The following is a 19,729-nucleotide window of genomic DNA, read 5'->3' on the forward strand; positions in this document are numbered from 1 at the left end:
TATATTATAATATATATATATATATATGATATATATATATATAATTGGAATGTTAGAAAACTTTTTGATTGATGAAAATAGTGTTATTTGTTTATTGTATCATTAAATGGATATTTTAAATATTTTCTTATTATTAATACTAATAAAAAAATTTTAATTATTTTGTAAAAGGTAAAAATTTTCTTTCATTTATAAATATATAAAATTTCTAATTATATTGAATGAGTTTCATTAAGAAATATTTTTTAAATTCTAATAATATTAAATAATTTATAAATTAATATCACAAAATTTCAATTATATAATTGAGACATTAATTATCTTTCATATATACTTGTCTTCTATTTATATATAATTAACTTTACATTTTAAAAATCCAATTATATAATTATTATTTATGATTAAATATTAATATTAAATAAAAGCTGAAATAGAAAAGCAAACAAGGAGTAGTAGGAGGTTTTGACAAGAAGCGGCCATGGACGTGCCACGAAGCTGACCTCGTGGTCCGGCGTGGTGAATGAAGATCTAAAATACTATGAGAGAAAGAGGGAATAGGATCGCCAGCAATGAAGAAAATGGATCTGTACAAGGTGCTGGGGGTGAATCGGAGCGCCACCAAAGAAGAAATCAAAGACGCGTTTCGAAAGCTGGCGGTGAAGTATCACCCGGACAAGCACTCCCAATCGCCGAAACCCGTCCGAGACTCCTCCCTCCTCAGGTTCAAGCAGGTCTCCGAGGCCTACGAAGTTCTCAGCGACGATCGCAAGCGCGCCCACTACAATCTCACTTCTTCTTCTTCTTCTTCTTCTTATAGTTATAATCATCGATACAGAACAGCCAGCCGCCGCGGCGGTGGCTATGGTTACGCTTCTTCCAATTCTTACTCTTATTCTTATAGTAATAACAAAAGTAATATCTGGCAGATTGAGCTTCGCTTTTTCTCTACGCGCGCCTTTCTTCTCAATCTCGCCTTTGCCGGGTAATTTCCTTGAATCTTTGATTGTTGCTTTTTTTTTCCTTTCCCAATCCCTAAATTGGTATCATTTGTTATTTTATTTTGAATTTATTTTCTTCTGCTGACCCTTGCAGTGCTTTGTACGGTGGAATTGTTGCAATTGATGCCAGCAGAGAATCACTATGGAAAATGCATAATTCTGGGGTACGTGTATGACTTTAACAATTACTTAAGAATCCAAATACAAAGCTACAAACTTTACTTAAAACCAATCAAAATAAGATAAGGGTAAACCCAAATTTGAGAAATATAATTCTAAGACTCATAAGCAACTGATAAAAGCCTCAACAAATAAGTATCATAGGAAGTAATCCCTTGGTTAGCTTCTTCTTTGTTCTGCATTATATACCTATATGAAGCTGTTAGCATCATTACTTAAACATTCTTAGTGCCTTATGGGAAGGTCAAGATTCAGCTTTCTTGTTGTTTTTAAGCATAATCTTAGGCATTTGATTTTGGATATGTTAGATGTGGCAGAATTGCAATGACTTGGACAAATGTTCATCTCTAGCCATGCCCATTTTATAGCTTTTTGTTTATTTATTTTCAAAAGTGGTTATAGAGGATATACATGTCAAATTACTAACATATTCTTTCTAGTCATGGCTTTTGTTTATGACATTGTCTTGTATGGTCATATGACCGTGAATAAAGCCTTATAATTCATCATAAAAGTCTGAAAAACCAGACTCACTAAACCCTAAGTAACAGGAGATTACTTTTGAATAATAAGGCAATGGACTAAATTGCAATATGACCTGTAATGTTTTGCCTAAGGGCAATTTTTGGTTAGATTGGATGTGAAAAGATATTCAATATTTAGAAACTTGCTTCAGAACGTTACTGATTTTAAGTTATTATTCAGAAATCATTTGAAGAAGCCATGGAGTCACTTGAGAAAGCCAAAGCACATAGAGATACGTAAGAAGACTATTGTTCAAACTCTGTCTGGATTCTGCTAGCTTGAGTTCCAATATTTTATCATGGTGTGTTGTTTCCACAATGTCGTGAGATCAAGAGCATTTCTGTACAGTTCCTTCTATTTAATCGTTCATACAGTGTTATTTACATCATAGTTTTCAGTGTATGATAGTATAAGTTATTGTAGTACAAGGTCAACTTCTCAAAAATGTAAACAAATGGTTGTATATGTTAATTGTTAAAGAAACGACCATGTCTAACTTCTCTGCTGCTGAACCACCATTATAACCAATTCTAGAAGAAGTTAATTCTATTGAAAATGAATCTTCCTCTTCCTTTGTACAACAGGCTACAGCACTATTATTGTTGTAGCATTCTCTTCCTTGTAATGCTAACGGTGAAGAAAAAGAAGCGAAGAGCCTGCTGGCTCCTGTAAGTAAGACTTTTTTATGTACCATATGATAGAAATCGAATAAATTCAAGTTGGAGATTATATTTGAGTTTAGCTAATGTTGCTTCTGTTTCTTCTTGTGCCATTTTGTTAAAAGACATATACGAGGGGGAACATATTAACATTTTTCTGAATACCAGCCAGTTTATGTGATTATTTTGAGGGAAATTGACTGTTTATCTTTAGTGAATAGAGTATTGTACATCTTTCTGAACAAGGAAAGCTTTTTTCTCTTCAACTTCAAAAAAAAAAAACTGATTGCACATGGAGGAATCACTTAGGCATTTTTCTTTTACTTGGGTTATTCTTAATCAAGGTCATATTTGATATTTTGCATTGTTATCGGGGTTTAGGATTTAGCCTATAAATGCCCCTATTATCGTTTTTTTTTTATTATTGTAGTTGGTGTTGGATGGTGAATGGTTGAGATATTGACATTTTCTCCCTCTATTAATTTTGTTCTGTATTGTGTTCTTCTCTTTAAACTTCTTCTGTTTCTCCCTGAATTGCCTCTGTTTCTCTCTAATTTATCCCGTCTATGGTATCCCTCTGATTTCTATTATCTATTCTTTCTCCCCCCCCACTACATAAGAAGGCTATTACACCCTTTGTATATCTCTATTTTATGATGCACTGCTGGTCTTTGGAAGGTTGAATGTGTGCTATTGAAGGAGGAGACTTAAAACTTTGGAGGTCCTGAATTCATGGCATAAAAATGTTAATTGATGATTCACAAGATGAATATATGCATATGTTTTTTAGCAGATCAATTGTTTGTTATCCATCCTATAGTGAAAGTCATACACAAGCAAGTTTATTGTTCTCTTGCTTCGCAATGGCTGCAATCTACTTACCACCTTTCTTTATATGAATCTTTTAATGCAGTCCCCACTTTTTTCATATCTTCTCCAATGGCTATTTCTGTGCCTAACTTGATATACCGGCGGTGAATATATGATTTGATAATTATATTTAATGTATCGTCGGTGTATATATGATTCGACGACGAAAGCAATACATACAAACCATATTAACGGTTTAGGATTAATGCACTAAAATCATTTTCTTCTTTAATCGACTAACTCTCCATTGAGTGAGATTAGACTGGAGAAAAGATTTATCTTTTATGTTGTCAATATGAAAACAATACTAATCAAATTAACTATTAGGAGTCAATATGATAGAAAAATTTTTTTTTTTAATTTACAACTACCCCATGAATGAGATCAGACGAGAGAAGGGATTTATTAACTTTGTTTTTTATATACAAGTCTGTACTAATTAAGTCTAACTCACTTTATTAAATCATAATTATAGATTATAATATTGGTTTTTTATAGAAATCAAATTTAATTAAAAGGGTATTGTGGACATTAATTGAACGGCTAATAATGCGCCACGTGTAAGTATCGGAGGGGTTGTTGCTGTTGTCGAGCTGTGGCAAGCCACGCTCCTTCCTTCCCTTACTTTTCTTCTCTCTGGAATATTCGCAGAAAGCTCTCGAAAAGGACGTTTCGCTTTGCTTACCCGCCCTTCTCTTCTCTTGTCTTCTTTCTTAACAATTCCGAAGCTTTTAACCCTAGAGAAAAACCAAACAACATCAACGAAAATGGCGTCGTTCGAGGAAGCACCGCCTGGTAATTCAAAGGCCGGAGAGAAGATTTTCAAGACCAAGTGCGCCCAGTGCCACACCGTCGAGAAAGGTGCTGGTCACAAGCAAGGTACCCTTTTTCTTTCTTTTCTCTGATTTAATTTCATTGGATCTGTTGATGTTAGGTGCTTTGTGTAGTAATATATTTGATGATTTGGAAGGGTCTCTTATCTCTGAATTCCCATAGATCTAAACAGCAGCTTCAAGCCAAGTATCTGTTCCTGAAAGTTTGAGTTTTGGGGTTGGATTATAATTTTATGAAATAATTGCGATGGGAAAATTTTCTTTTGGATTAGAAATCTGGGTTCAGGTTTTTATTGTCATTCTTTTCTAAATCAGGGCCCAATCTCAACGGTCTGTTTGGAAGGCAATCGGGTACAACTCCAGGGTACTCATACTCCGCTGCTAACAAGAACATGGCTGTGAATTGGGAGGAGAAAACTCTGTATGATTACCTCCTCAATCCTAAGAAGGTTAGTCTGCTAACATAACCCATTTCACTCTTCAAAAATCACGCATTTTTAGTGTTTTTGTAATATAAGCATCTTGATATCATAAATCTTTCCTCAGATTATGTAGGAATGTTTTGATAATAGTTATAAGTACTGTGATAGTTCTCTGCTTGTGATTATGGTTGTCCTGCTCTTTCTGGTATATAAATAATTTTATTTATTGCCATACTTGTTTATTTTCTGGGATGTGAATTAGCTTCATGCCTCTGCTTTCCTGATAGTGACAACAGAAGCATGATCTTGGGTAAATTGCTTTTTCTCTAAATATAAAATAATACTAGAATTTATCTAGGTGTTTATTGGCGGGGGGGAGGAGTGAAATAATTACATGGTTTGAACTGTGCTGATGCTGAGGATGTGTGGGAAGTTGTGGACTGCCATTAACAATGTCATTACTCATGAACAAGCACTTTTTTTTTTTTTTTTGTCTTTTTTGAATTCTAAAATTTGTGCTCATTTGAGAGATAGAATTTTAGTGTTTCTTTCAAAGGTATTGAAGCCATTCTGTATTGTGCATGTTTATTAACACTTATAGGAATAAAAATCTTGTTTTTGTGAATGCTCTTAATTTGTTGTGTGTGCAGATGTTCATATCTTTCATTTTTGGCTGCTGTTCTTATCAAATTCGTTGTTTATGTTTACTGAAAAGTATTGCTCACCTTGGTAAAATTTTTGTGCAGTACATCCCTGGAACAAAAATGGTTTTCCCTGGATTGAAGAAGCCACAGGAACGTGCTGACCTCATTGCATATTTGAAGGAATCTACAGCACCCTAAATGGTTTTGCACAGTCTTGGTTTACCTACTCCATTTTGCAGTCATTGGAGATTGTTTCTCACAGCAAGGATATAATAAATTCGACCTTGTAGGTCAGCCATGCTCTTTGTAGAATGAGCATTCTTAGTGATTGTTTATTTGAGAAGAGGTTGCCATTGCTGTCATAAGTAAGGCATATTCAATTTAGACTTCATGAATTTCTGGTGAATTACCAGCATGCAAATGAGATTTTTTTTCATACTGTTAACCAGATTCCACTGCTTCTCATTTCAAGTTTTATTTGGCGGAATGTTTAAATGTAATGATGCTATTTTCCAGCGCAAACCTCAATACTCTATTCTAGGCAGTTTATGTGGGTATGTCAGTGTTAGGGTGCATGTTTTGGTTGTGTGCGCTCTCCCATCTTCATGAAGAATGTTGGATGGAACATTTTTTCCTTTTATGGTTTTATGGAAGCAATTGACATGAGACATTGCTTTTCCTAGCATCTGTAGGAAGATGCTATGGAATGCTAGTTGACAAACTGACTGATTGCCTTGCCTTGGCTGAGGCTATCTTTAATTGTTCGGTAACTGTTTCATGAAAAGGGCACAGAAAAGCTCATTAAGAGGCTAAGTGTTATTATCCATGACCATGAGCCAGATGCGCTTTGGCGTTGGATGTCTCGTTAGTACGTTTACGGATTTTACATTTGTAAAAGATGGAGATAGATCTTGAATATATAACCTAACCTAAACGTTGCACAATTAGGTGGTTAGAATAAAATAGTTATTAACACTTATTACGAATTTATATTATCAATTCAAAAGACATATTATTAAATAAAAATTTTATTTATAAACTCAAAATTAATCTCATTTCTTGGTGATTTGTAATTCGTGATAGAAGCATGTCTCCTGACATACCATATTGGATTTAGAGCAAGATAAAATGATCCTTATGAGAAAGGCTTTTCAGGAAGGCTATCATGTTATTTAAAATTCTACTATCATTTCACACAAATATGTTCATTAACATCTTATTTCAAAGAATTTGCTTCCAATTTTCTTTTTCTTTTTCATTACAATAATTGAACCTCAATCCACAAACCAAAGACCTTTTGTTTATCAGCAACAGTTGGGCATTATTATCAAAACACGAAGCACAATTCATCAACATAATAACTCCACCCTTGATACTTCTCCTAGCTTTAAAATCAACATAATTAAATTTAAAAAGAACAAATTTAAAGCCAATGCCATTGAATTTGTTCAGCTGATTCATCATGGCTATCACTCAGCTGATTCAAGATTGTGGCCGCGCCGGCCGACAAAGTCCTGGGATCTGCAACATAATACAACTGTAAATAAAGGTATCCAACAATGCAATAGGAAAAAAGAACAAAAAAAAAAAAGAAATGTAAGTGATGATTAAATTCATGAAGAAATTTTCTTGAAATCAACAATGCCTTTCCTTGTTCCTGAAATATGCAGCACGTTAGATAGAGCATTAAGGATTGTCTTGTTCTAAGATACGGATTCCTAAAACATATGGTTTGTATCCTTAGACAAAATGAAATGAGTTAGAAATTTCCATGACAGGATTGTAAGTGGTCAGAGTGTTAGTGAATTATGATCATTAACATTTCGGTGTCCGAGTCAATCAAAACCTTTAAATAATATAAAATAGTGGAGTAGAAGTAAAGAAAATCTTCTCCCAAACAATCTACAATCATCTTTGGCAACAAAATACTAACCTCGACTCCATGAGGGCCAATGCGGTTACGAGATATAAAATTGAGTATCAACATTGCAAATTCATCGGGCGCATCTTCCTACATTTTTGTAACATTTAGAAGTTGCAATTTAGAAAATAAATAAATATGGGGAAAAGAACACGCAAGGCAATATAACTGATGAACCTGTATAGCATGTCCTGTATGTCTGACAACCACCATTTGAAACTTGCCTTGCATTTGACCAATTGTGAGAGCTCTATAACAAAACAACGCAGAGAAGTTCGCAGAATGTCAACTAGGACCAAAACAATCAATCTTATGATGATGCAAGATCAAGATTGACCAAAATTGTTGCGAATTTATCATGTTATGCTGATTACTTTAGTAATATAACCATGTAAATTTGAAACACAAAGAAGCTCAACATTATTGGTTATAGTCTCATCAATACATGGTCACAAGTCGCAACATATTGTCCAGAACACATTAAATACAAGCTGCAACATATTGTAAAAAAAGAAAAATTAAAATCATTATAAATCTCTTGTTGTATCCTTGCCAATTTCATATCCTATTCCTCAAGAATCTTCATGCATACATGTCTATATTTCGTTACACTAGTGTCTTACATTTAAGCCCAACACCAAAGAATTAGAAAAACTTTTGTTAAATATCATTCAAGAATAATATTAGACAAAACTGTTACTATTACACCATCTTCAGAAAAGATAACAGGCCTGCTTTTCACTTTTAGTAAGACTAGTTCAAAGGCCAGATAATGTAGAAATTGATCATGGTTGATATCAATCTCACCCCTCCAAGCATTTCAGCCAGAGAGCTTCAACACAAACTGCAGAATATTTTCAGACAGATCCCAGAGGTCATGCTACTCATCATACCAGGGCACAGGCCAAAATGCCATGTTTGTGAAGGCAATGTAAGTGCAGCTCCAGGCCGCTGAATGTGCAGAGAACATATTAATTGACATGTTTTTGCCTCATGAGTATTTAGTTTGTCTCATAATAAAAGATATAACATAAAATTCATATAGGTGATGATCTATTTATGATAGTAAACAAACAATTTGGTATTATAATAAAAAGGGAAACATGAGCAAATCAAATAGGCAGAGCATTAGAGATCCAATGGACGCTACCTGTCCAGTCTGTCTGTTCCAGCTAATAACAAGAGCTTTGGAACAGGACAAGATAGAAATTTTTCTGAAAGGCCTTCATACCTGCAAGACAGTTAGCAAAATTAAAATGGAAATATTAAAGCAGACAGTACCGTAAGAACTCGAATCTTCATTTGAAAGAATTTTACCACTTGAATGTTTAAAAGGAATAAAAAATCAAAAGACCAGCAGCAATTAAGACTGGTTTCATTATTCTTGAATCAGAACTGCCATTGCAGATGAACCTTGAGAATATGTCACAGCTTTCAGTTCTCAAACAATTACTACAAGCAAAATAAGTTGACCATACAGTTCAGTCGGGAGTTTTTCTCTCTTTTCTTATGCAGACCAAAAAACTAGTAAGGACCTCTTTATTTTCATCGAAATGGTTATCCAGAACATGGTTCATGAATATGGTTCATCCATGCATCTGGCTATGTATGATGCAATTTCTCTTTCTGTAATAAATTCAAAAAGTTGTATGTAAATGTAAATATTGATACTTTTCATTCAAATATAATCAATTTCTTCACAAAGATCTCCTGTGAATGAAAAGTTTGAATGTGTTTGAATGAAAAGTTTTGGTGTCCTATACAAACCTGGACACCGGTGAAGAAAACTTGTAATCCTACTTCCAAGAATTCTTTGGCATTCATGCTCCATAGCCTGTAATCCTTCATCACCGAAGGTAGTGTCCAGGTTTGTATCGGACACCGACCAACAGGGGTACACGGCGTATCGATGCTTCATAGCCTGTAATCCTACTTCCAAGAAAACTTTGGCATTCAAGTTTTTTAAACTAGAATACCTAAATGCAGATATTATGTCTCTATAATTTTGACAGCAGGATTCTCTAAGCCACAATTTATTATATTGTTGTTTGGAACCAAAACAAACATTTTTACACTCATTAGAGGCGGTAAAAGATTAGTCAACTAAATCAACTCCAACCTACCCATGATCCAAATTAGCAGAAAAAATCCGGACCTGACATCCACTTATAGAATAAAAGTGGCAAAATTTGATTCAAACCCAAAACACAACCCAACTCGTACTACCTTGAATTGACTAAAGTAATTAATGACCCAAACCTGAAATCACCAGAAAAGTACAAAAGCTTATTTGATCTGAACCTTAAATAACCCAGACCCAACCTACCCAACATGACCTTTTCCTTAACTACAATTCATTACCAGTTTACAATGGTAGACTTCCAAAACTACAATTACAGTCAGTTTAAAACAGAACAACAAAAGGTCCAGAAATAAGTTGTTACAAGCACGGTGTCACAGGAAGAAGTTTAGTTTTTGACAGATTCCAGGATAGAATTCAGTAAATTTACAAGAGGACAAAAACCTTTTGATTCACATTTCCATTGTGTAAACTTTCAAGATATCCTTATCCCTAGATGATATCATATTAAAAAAAAAAACGCACAGAACCAATCATATGGAGGATGGCAAATAAAATAAAGATCTGCTCATAGAAGCACACATATCCTAATAATTAAATTATTTTCCCAATAACCAGTCAAAGAATAAATATAGAAGCAAACTCCCAAAACTTCAAGTCTTCATCACTTGAAATCAAACAGAAAATTAATTGCCTGAACATGAAAGGACTTGTTCTTCCGGCACATTATATATAGTGGCTGCCCGCCACCCGTAAGAAGCCAGGAAAATTCCTATAATAAATTTGTAAGCCACTAGAATGAGCAACTCGCTTGAAGGTAAACAGCAATCCCAGACCTATAACAAAAAGGACAAACCTACAAGCTAGTTGCAGACTTACTTTAACCATAAGCATGATTTCAGATCATCAGAAGCGGCTTGAACAAAATATATACACATGAAACCTGTAACAACTCTTAAAATGATGGGTTTAATATAAATACTTGACAAACAACCTGGAAAAATTGCATGTCTGGATGCAATATCCAAACTAATAAATCATTAAATTGTACCCAAGCAGGTGGCAGAAAGCACCAATTTGTAGTTAAGACATTTACAATGAATACTAAGGTTTAAGTTGGAATATCCATAACAACATTAGACCTCATCATTATTAAACAGTTTTCTAAGGAATTAATAATAAAACTTTACTCACCAGCCTCTCCAATATTGTTCAGTTTCTTCCAACCGTGCTCTGTAGACATAACTATGGGCAAAAGTTAGAAATATTCCCTTTGGACTTGGAAATTTACACAATAACAATATATAATTAGATGATAGAAACACTTACCATTTCTTTGAATCATCATACTTTAAAGTGGTAGGAATGGATACACGTGCAGAGTCAATATTCCTTAATGAACCTCCTCTAACACTCCATTCAATCTACACAAGTTAATTTGCCATTAAAACACTAACTTCACCACAGAACAGAAGCTTGCTTGATGAAAATACAATTCAACTAAGCATATGTTCATATATAGTTAACAAGTGATCTTGGTCTCAGTCCAATTAAAAGGAAAGCAGTGCATTTTCCCTGGGTACTCACATCGAGGGACTAGCCTTTCAAACTAAGAAATAGGTTTGGTCTAAAGGGTTTTCTTTTCCTTTTTTTGTTAATAATATATAATATCACTGAATGCATTTTCTCTGAGTACTCGCATCTAACAACCAGCCTTTTAAATTAAGAAATAGGTTTGGTCTAAAGAGTTTTCTGTTGTTTTTTTAAAATAAATAATAGCACTCAACTATTGGAGCTAAGTCTACAATAAAAACCAAAAGTTTCCCTTAGCAATGTAAATCAACAGTGATTTAAACTTGATTTCAACCTTTTTGGAGGGCAAGAGCACCTATATTTCTCTATCTTTGGTTACTTCTATTCATTTTCATATTTTCTTCTCATATTATTCTTCTAAAGTCCAGCAAGCTAGCAGCTATTATCCACTGACTTGCTGGTATGAGCGCCATGCAGACCAGTCATCAAGGCAGCCCCTCAAGGCAGAATTCCAATAAACATCACTAGCACTGGTTACTTATTGCTTACACTTCTTTATACGCAATGCTTCACAACCCTACTTTCCACGCATACTAATGGAGCTGAGAAGTTTTGACAGTGCCTAGTGGACGCTACTGGGCATCAGTCAGGTGGAAAGTCCACAGGGGCATTTGCAACCAATAAATACATGTAAACGTTATAGATCGAAGTCAATTCATCTTTTCTCAGTCAATATATCACCTGTGGATGTCTCACAAAAACCTTGATACTATACGTGATTAACGATAGTTGAACCATTCTAGAATCCACACATATGTCTGCATTCATATTTTATGTGAGAATGTATTATGAAGAAAATGTAAATTTGTATTTTTTAATTAAAAAATGTCTTAATTATCAATTACAAATTTTGACACTGTTATTCCAAGACCAGAATCCAGAAACCTATAACCAAATTTCCCAGAAAGCAGTCAATAAACTGTATTCCATCTATGTCAACTTTTCCTACTATTTATTTTCAAAAAAAAAAAACAAAACTAAAATTTTAATATCTTAATTTTTAATTCTAATTTGAATTGTCTCGCATGCATTGCACATATCAACTGGCTAGTTGTAATTGTATCAATCAAAAAATCTACTGACCATTCATCTTCTTTTATATCAAAATCAAATTATAACAGACAGAAATCCAAAAAATAAACCACATAGCAACTGTTCCTAGGATTTTAAATGAGTTTCAGTTTTTATTTCAGTTCCAAGTCTCAAAAGACTAACTTTGAGGCAGATGTCATAATACCAGACAAAAGAAATGGGAAGAACAGGTTTCCAGGTTTAGCAGGCCTGGTGCGATGCAGGTTAAAGAGAATATTTGTTTAAAATCACGAGTTTGTAGATCTTAAATTCCTAGAGATTCCTTTAAACTGATATTAATTGAAGAGTAAAAGAACAATTGCCCTAGTACACTTTGGCACAACCATGTGAAAAAGATACAAGCCCAGAAGATAATCAGCCAGGTCACAGTCTCCCCTCACAGTTTACAGCAGTGAATTCAGGGTTCAACAGCTCAAAGATTTGAAGGGGCTTGTCAAATCCTTGTCCAGTAGCATTGTCTTGAATCTTGATGGATCATTAGTTTGTCCTAAAGCATTACTGTTACCTCATTTATTTTAACCTACAAAATTCTAACTTCAGGAATTATATAATTATTGAAAGTAGTTTATAACTACATTACATGTACTCTTAGCTGCCTTGAAAGTTTCCATATCCACTCAACTTCAACTATTAAGCCTAATGCCTCCAGAAAAGCAATAATAGAATAAAAAAATAAGAGTGCAAATACACACCCACCACATAAACACACACATATATGCTTGAAACATAGTGCATTTACTTATCCAAAGAAAAAAAGAAGAGACACAGTTGATTGAACATGTCAATAAACAGAAAAAATGGCGGTCAAAAGGAAACATATTTACCGCTTTCTCAATGCTTGAAAAGTGCTGCATTCTGTTTGAAAGGATTTTCTGCATGTGCATTAATGATGCCATAGCTGTTCCCTGAAGTGAGCATGTTTGGTTTCAATACATTGCTTTACTAGCAAGCAAACCATTAAAAGATAATGTCAAGACGCTTTTTTAAGGGAACCAACCTCTACAACATCCACAACCACCAAACCAGCTAAACTACGCAATGTTTTCTTTGCAGCAACGTGCACAGCCACTGAGCCTCCCATGCTGCGTGCCAATGACATAAGATGATCAATCAGACATTTAATCATTTAGGGCACATTGATGGTATTTTTTCCATTTTCATTCTTTACAAGGAATATATAAAACTTAAATAGGTTTTTCATTTTTCTATTTTGACTATGTGAACTAAATCACCCAAAAAACCAATAGCCATGTCATGGGAATATGCCATAAAAATATAGTGACCGTCAGCAACGAAATAGTTATTCAGCATAATTACATGTGTGCTCCAAACAAAGTTAAATTGGCAACTTAAATTATTCTGCATTACAAATTGATTGACAAAGGTGAAGTTTATCTAAGAAACAATCTGAAACCTCTTCATTCTCTGACTTCCATGACCCCACATTACAGAGTCGGTCAGGATAAGATAAATATATTAATTAGATCTAAAAATATATATTATTTGCAAAAATAAAGAAATTATGGATGCATATATCATTTTCACATTGAACCGCTATCATAGCTATCACTGCGGTCATAAAAATGCACACACATCAGCAAGCACATACACACAGAAGAGAAACGAGAAGAAGAAAAAAGCATGCCTAGCCATTTGGCACTTTGGCACGTTTCATTATTGAATAGTGCTCTAGAAAGGGTGAGCACCTTTCTTTAGTTGCTTTTCCTCTGGAAAATGAATTACGTACAGGTATACAGTACAAAACACTTTGAAAAACACTAAAATAAAAGAAGAGCACAACCTGTGGCCAACAAGCACAATTGCAGGAGGAGAATCTCCATACAATGCCTTCAAAACAGCAAAAACATCATTGCACATAGTCTGCACATGTAAGATATCTTTTAGTTCCATGGATGTATGCAACATTAGAATGAAAATTTTCATGACCAAACAATTAAAACACTTGACCGAAGAAAGAAATCCTTCTTTACTTCTATTTCTATGCTTAAAAAATGTGTACCTCAATAGATAGGTCAAGATCATTTTCTGTGGACGACTTTCCATGTCCTCTAAGGTCCATGGCAACTATTCGAGCTTTTTCCTTAATTTTACTAGCCGACAAAGCAAATGAGAGCCTGGAATACCAAGTTAGACAACTCATTTTTATTAGAAATTCAATTTAGAATGAGAGCCTGGAATACCAAGTTAGACAACTCAATTTTATCAGAAATTCAATTTAGAAAAAAAGTATAGACAAAAAAAATCTGCATAAATGGAAAATTCTTATTAGATTGAATTCCAAGGAGATAATGCCCATAAAGCTAAAATACGCATCCAGATTAGTTAACAATTGAATATAAGGAGCATTATTCAATGAAACATAAGGATAAATCAATGGGGACTATCTTCTGTGAAGCTAGTCTCTAACTTAAATTAAAATCATGCCCATTTGAATCAACTATAACATGTCCTAGGACATTTCCTCAAAGCAGTATTGCAATCATTTTACTTCAGGAAAAAAGGGGGAGAGTGTGGAGAGAGTTAACCAAACTTTGACTCTTAAGATAATTTGAACGAGCATGGAACTGTTAAACTCTTTAACATAAGACAGTAAAACAACAGTTATAAGATACTATGCATACAGTAGAAACGTTCCCTAGCCGAAAATAGCGAAATCTTTAATAGTTGAAATGAAAATCTGCATATGGAATTAAATTTTGACTGAAACATCTATAGGAGAAGAAGGTCCCTGCTATTCTGTGTGAGTGTCCAAGCCATTAATGATTAACATTACATGTTGGAAAGGCAAATAGGTACACGGCAATTGACACTTCTTGTCTTTAAGAGCAACCCAAATGATACAAAGCCACATTCCCACATCAAGGGCATTAGTCCAGATTGAGGGCACAAGTTCAAATGATGATAGCACATACAAAGAGAGACTGTTTGAGGATCATCATTTGGAGAGAGCACAACAACTCCAGATGGCACCTAGATTAATCACTTTAATATATATATATATATATCACAGTTTACAGCCATGGAAGGAAATAGATTGGAGGAGGATTTCTCAGGTTACTTTGATTGAAACAAGTAGAGGTTACTGCCCATACCAATATTTATTTATTTGTTTCTCAATTACCTGATAAAACAATATATCAGAAGTACATTCTCAAATTTCAAGATCTATCATGACTAAACTCAGGCTCATATCCAATGGATCAATTGCTCAAAAGCAAGGATGGAGAGGATGCCTAGGAATCCAATGATTGTGTTCCCCATTCACCAAAAGTTATTGTTCAATGTGCTAAAGTAATATTATAGTAATAGTTTGGATATATTATAGCATAACACATAATGCAGCAGCATTCACATTAATGTTCATCATACTGTACACTATTTAGGGGTTCCTTTGGGCAGATGGCATTAGAAATTATTCAAAGTTAAGCATTCAAGTTCCTCTACAAAATTTAGAGTTTTTAGGAAACTTTGGACAGTTGACATTAAAACTTTTTAAAGGAGGGAAGAGGATTTCTTCTCTTTTTGCGGTAGAAGGGAGAGTACTAAGACGTAACTTGAGATCTCTACAAAAACCCCACACCTTAAAACTTCAGCCAAGCCCAATTGACTTCTTATCAAGGTTTTGATGCTATATAAAGTACTTTAAGATAGCATCATGTATCATTTTCAATATCTTCACATTGATTTCCATGCCTACGGTGATCTTTGTATCATTGTCTTTAGTATGATTATGATATTTATTCAAATATCATATGGTTGTTGCTTTTACTACTTTTTGTTTCTGAAAGGAAAAGGCCAAAAACATGTTTAGCTACAAAGGCAAAAATGATAGGTTTGGAAAATTACCAAAATGCATAATTTTACTATTATATCAACTAATTTGTTGTAATTGGTGTTACATTTCAATCTTTTGATAATTTCTTTACTCAATTATGAGTTTTTTTTCACCATTTGATTTTCCTTTATAGCAATTTTTTCAAACGTAAGAAGCAAATAGCAAAAGCAACAACCCTTGCCAAGTCTTAATATTCATAAATCGCTGGTAACAAAAAAAAAATTATTTTTTTTTATATCAAAGCAAAATCAAAGGTCATTTAGTATAAAATTCCCAAAATATCCCCATAATAACAGTTTAAAAAATGTAATAATCTCAATCTGTATTTAAAGAACAATTTGCAAAATACAATTCCATTTCTAAGTTATTGTGTTGTTAACCATATTATCCTGATAAATCAAACAAACCACAAGACTTAGAATGAAAAAATTAAGTTAAAACAGTTAAAATGATGCTAAATTGACTAAAAAACCAAACAAAAAAAAAGAGAGAAAAAAGTGAAAAAACAGCAGTTGCAATGTGTTTAGAAATGGGTCGTAAAGATAATTTTGAAAGTGTCAAGGATGGCTACATACAAAGGACTGAAATTTTATGAAGGAAGCAAACATGTTGAATGCACAGTAAACTAAGAAATTTGAATGCATATCACCAAAGCTCGGTGAAAAAAGTATCTCATTTTTTAGATAAAATTTACATCTCTCAAATGTAGTGATCTAATTCTCCTCAACAATTTAAGATCATTGCCACGTAGGACCACCAACTTTTACCAAGTACAAGGATCTAAGGACTGTGACAGACCACCTTGAACTTTGAGCAAATCACCCCATATGAAATCCCACCTAACTGATGTAATTAAGGAAGTTCAATCTAATTACCAGAACACCAACCTTTAGATGTATATTGGATCTCTATTTTTCTCTCTGTTATTTAATGTCTCTAATTCCCTTTACACTTAAATTCCAATACGGATGTATTCCACTGTTGAAAACAACAGTTTTGAATCATATTCACCTGGTTTGTTGTGGATACAGTGAAATGGTTTGTGGAATAGTAGGCCACATTCAAATGTTTAACAATGAATTGCCAATATCACAAAATCAACTACGTCACCCTTGCACACCACCTTCCAAATCTAACCTTATTTTAACTATATTCTCAAGTCAGAGAACAAATAAAGGTCCCAAAGTGTCAAAAACTATATTTTTTACTTTAACTACTATTTTAACAATTTACCACATGAATTGCAGCATTCGCACACCCACATAGATTGCAATTACTTATCAGGATATAACCTTGCTAAGTGCCATCAATCATCCTAAGTATAAAGGGTTAACAACCCATGGTCAAAGTCTGATACAATTACATTTTCTACTGCTTTCAGAAGCAAGCTTCATGAATTAGAAACATGTACAGAAAAAACATATATATATAGGCTGATCAAACATACCCAGAGTAGCCACCCCCGTGTAGACAAAAAATAACTGGTCCTTCTGTTCCTGTCATATATAAATGAAAGACCTAAAATGATAAAGCACATTAGAAGTAAATAGTTATTGAACATGGAAATTATTGTGCCATGGAACTGCCAAAACAATGAACACTAACATCATTTGAGTCTGGTATACAGATATCTTCCTCTCGATCAAAATAGCCCGACCAATCCAAAGGTGAGTATTTTTGAGAAAAACCCCTACAACAACATTTATTTAAAAAAATCAAAGGCCTGAATAAGCAACACAGAAAATGTAAATTAGAACCAAAAATTCAGAACAGAATCTAGCCAAAATAGTTTATCTCTACCAACTCAAATTATGAGCAGAATAGAAATGCCATCCAGAAGACCAGAAAGAAGATTAAAAATTAAAGGAAAATTAAATGTCAATGTCTCGTTGTTACTTTTTATAAGTTTGTTATATAATTTGTTCGAAGCACTCTCACATATGAAATCAGAGGAGAAAACTTCGAGGAGAAGAGGGGGATGGTAGGGGAACACACGAGAGAGAGAGAGAGAGAGAGAGAAAGGAAGATTCCTTTCTTTGAGTATCTGTTTCTTCTGGGAGTTGACGTTTCGAACTGGGGAATTATATTTTAAAAGAAATAAGAAACTAAACTTATTCCCAAGATATGCCAAGTAAGATAGCAGGAATCAAAACCAACATTTGATGATGGAGAAAGGCAGATAGAAAATTAATCCATGAACAAATAACTTAATCACTGACATCTCTATCACAATAATTGCATGAAAATGTTTTTCTCTTGACCTAAGAAAAACTGGTTGGAAATAATTTAACAAAGACATAGCCGAACAAGCAATGGCATGCATCAAACAAGAGTGCATCCATACCTCTTTTGAATGAAAAGATCGTCAACGTCTCCTCTCATTCTTGGCTTCTCAAAGCCAATGAATTGCTTTGTCAGCATCAAAACAAAATTTAATGATGAATAACACATTGCATGAAAAGGATTGTCGTAGTTACTGACTTCATAAGCAAAACAAAGGACAGGGAGCTCGATCTTGTGACTTCTCTTTAAAGGTGAGGTCTGGGTGTGGGTACCTATTAAGTTATATTATGCCTTTGATAACAAAGTCCGTCACTCTTTTTGAACAAAACTTTGCAAAATGCTAATTTCTTGTATAGGTAATAGCACGAAAAGCAAAAACCTTTTCATCCTTCATTTCCCATTTTCCAAAAATTATAATTATTCGTCACTTTTTGAAAATGCCCTACCTTCCAATAATTCTATAATATAACAAAAAAAGTTATAAGGAAAATTCTGAGAAAGCTCAGACCTTCGTCATTTTCATTTTTCCTCTTGAAATTCTGGTTTCCTTTAAAATTTAGCAAACAATGAAAACCCAAGCGAAAATTATGCAGTAATAGATAAACATAAACTAAAGTTAAGCAAGCAATGATCGGAAAACATGAAAGAACAGAACAGAGCATCAAAGTTGCATGAAAGGAATGGAATGAGAGAGCGAGAAAGAATCTAAACGAGCAAGTTCGAGAACTCACTGAGTTGGAGGGCGATCAGGGACGGAGGCGAAGGCAGAAACAACCGGTTTGCTCTCTTGTTGTTGTTGGTGCAGTTGCTCTTCGAGGGTCTCCTCGGGGACTGAACCCAGGTTCGATGAATCCATTTTTTCTTGCTTAATCGAATTCTATTTCTCACTTTCACTACCAAAATTCAAACTCCTTTATGAGAAACGGAACAGACTGTGTGTACGTAAGTATACAATTTCCGATTTCCCGATTCACGATCAAAAGTGCTTGAAGAGTACGAAGCTCCAAATTTAACCAGAAACAAGTGAACAAAGGCAAAGCCCAACGGCCCAAAAGGAATCAAGCCAAATATCTCCTGCTCAGACTCAGACTTCAGTAACAGTTGCTTGGGCTGAGTTATCATGGGTCCAAATTTAAAACCAACCTCACTTTTTTAAATTCTGAAAATAAAATTTAAATAAGTCTATAAATTATGAATATATATTTTAAATCCAAAAAATATACCTGATAAATAGTAAAAGATTCATGTTTATATTGTCAAAACTCACTCATTTCTTATTGATATAAAATCCTTGACATAAATTTTCTTTTTATCTCAAAAGGAAATTCTATTTTTTTATAATTTAATGATTATTTAATGGTCAAAAGACCTATCTAGTTCTTATACTTTTCAATTTTACTCAATTTAGTCTTTATATTCAAAATCAAAGTAATTTAACCTCTTGATTTTGAAAAATTATGTCAATTTAATCCTCTCTCTAATGGTATCTAATTTTACCATTAAAGGATGACATTAGCAATAACGTCAACTCTAACATGTCACTTTTTTATTTACATGGCATTGAGATGCCACGTGGCACTAAGTGATGACGTGATAGTGCCACATGGCATTATATAGTGATGTGGCACTAACACGCTAACATGTCAATTTCACGTGACAAATCAAAAAAATTTTCTAAAAAACAAAAATTTTATCACTTTATAGGAATTAAAGTAAATAAAAATATATAATATAAGGATTAAATTGAACAAGATTGAGACGTTGAGAGACTAT

At 33.8% G+C, this 19,729-nt stretch overlaps 3 protein-coding genes across 5 annotated transcripts; 2 read left to right on the plus strand and 1 right to left on the minus strand.

The window, feature by feature from the left end:
• On the plus strand, positions 432–2,263 carry LOC18592885 (chaperone protein dnaJ 72). Its single transcript, XM_007019809.2, has 3 exons — positions 432–982; positions 1,093–1,162; positions 1,884–2,263. The coding sequence occupies exons 1-3, from the start codon at positions 570–572 to the stop codon at positions 1,941–1,943; spliced, it is 543 nt and encodes a 180-aa protein (XP_007019871.2). The 5' UTR covers positions 432–569; the 3' UTR covers positions 1,944–2,263.
• LOC18592886 (cytochrome c) lies at positions 3,809–5,608 on the plus strand. The gene is made up of 3 exons (XM_007019810.2): positions 3,809–4,111; positions 4,381–4,514; positions 5,234–5,608. The coding sequence occupies exons 1-3, from the start codon at positions 4,000–4,002 to the stop codon at positions 5,327–5,329; spliced, it is 342 nt and encodes a 113-aa protein (XP_007019872.1). The 5' UTR covers positions 3,809–3,999; the 3' UTR covers positions 5,330–5,608.
• Positions 6,355–18,940, minus strand: LOC18592887 (protein phosphatase methylesterase 1). Of its 3 annotated transcripts, XM_007019812.2 has the most exons (13): positions 18,688–18,940; positions 17,279–17,363; positions 17,121–17,191; positions 13,838–13,952; positions 13,619–13,698; positions 12,815–12,899; positions 12,642–12,722; positions 10,462–10,556; positions 10,327–10,377; positions 8,203–8,283; positions 7,230–7,302; positions 7,065–7,142; positions 6,355–6,652 (listed from the first exon to the last, which is right to left on the minus strand). In XM_007019812.2, exons 1-13 carry the CDS (start codon positions 18,810–18,812, stop codon positions 6,614–6,616), a joined length of 1,059 nt encoding a protein of 352 aa, XP_007019874.1. In that variant the 5' UTR covers positions 18,813–18,940; the 3' UTR covers positions 6,355–6,613. The 3 variants fall into 3 exon arrangements, 1 of the variants encoding a protein (XP_007019874.1); XR_001929122.1 differs by lacking the exons at positions 6,355–6,652; positions 7,065–7,142 and adding an exon at positions 7,860–8,003; XR_001929123.1 differs by lacking the exons at positions 6,355–6,652; positions 7,065–7,142; positions 7,230–7,302 and adding an exon at positions 8,820–8,981 and having other exon boundaries at positions 8,198–8,283.

The sequence above is a fragment of the Theobroma cacao genome, chromosome 8 (genome assembly GCF_000208745.1).
Source record: "Theobroma cacao cultivar B97-61/B2 chromosome 8, Criollo_cocoa_genome_V2, whole genome shotgun sequence".
Classification (NCBI taxonomy): domain Eukaryota; kingdom Viridiplantae; phylum Streptophyta; class Magnoliopsida; order Malvales; family Malvaceae; genus Theobroma; species Theobroma cacao.

What these genes read in the sequence shown, in the direction of transcription:
- LOC18592885 (XM_007019809.2), top strand. Translation starts at nt 570, where the DNA reads ATGAAGAAAATGGATCTGTACAAGGTGCTGGGGGTGAATCGGAGCGCC. An exon ending in CTCAATCTCGCCTTTGCCGG is followed by an intron (nt 983 to 1,092) that starts GTAATTTCCTTG and finishes TGACCCTTGCAG; the next exon opens with TGCTTTGTACGGTGGAATTG. An exon ending in GGAAAATGCATAATTCTGGG is followed by an intron (nt 1,163 to 1,883) that starts GTACGTGTATGA and finishes GTTATTATTCAG; the next exon opens with AAATCATTTGAAGAAGCCAT.
- LOC18592886 (XM_007019810.2), top strand. Translation starts at nt 4,000, where the DNA reads ATGGCGTCGTTCGAGGAAGCACCGCCTGGTAATTCAAAGGCCGGAGAG. An exon ending in AGGTGCTGGTCACAAGCAAG is followed by an intron (nt 4,112 to 4,380) that starts GTACCCTTTTTC and finishes TTTCTAAATCAG; the next exon opens with GGCCCAATCTCAACGGTCTG. An exon ending in ACCTCCTCAATCCTAAGAAG is followed by an intron (nt 4,515 to 5,233) that starts GTTAGTCTGCTA and finishes ATTTTTGTGCAG; the next exon opens with TACATCCCTGGAACAAAAAT.
- LOC18592887 (XM_007019812.2), bottom strand. Translation starts at nt 18,812, where the DNA reads ATGGATTCATCGAACCTGGGTTCAGTCCCCGAGGAGACCCTCGAAGAG. An exon ending in TGGTTGTGGATGTTGTAGAG is followed by an intron (nt 12,723 to 12,814) that starts GTTGGTTCCCTT and finishes TGCTCACTTCAG; the next exon opens with GGAACAGCTATGGCATCATT. An exon ending in TTGGCCCTCATGGAGTCGAG is followed by an intron (nt 6,653 to 7,064) that starts GTTAGTATTTTG and finishes ATTATGTTGCAG; the next exon opens with ATCCCAGGACTTTGTCGGCC.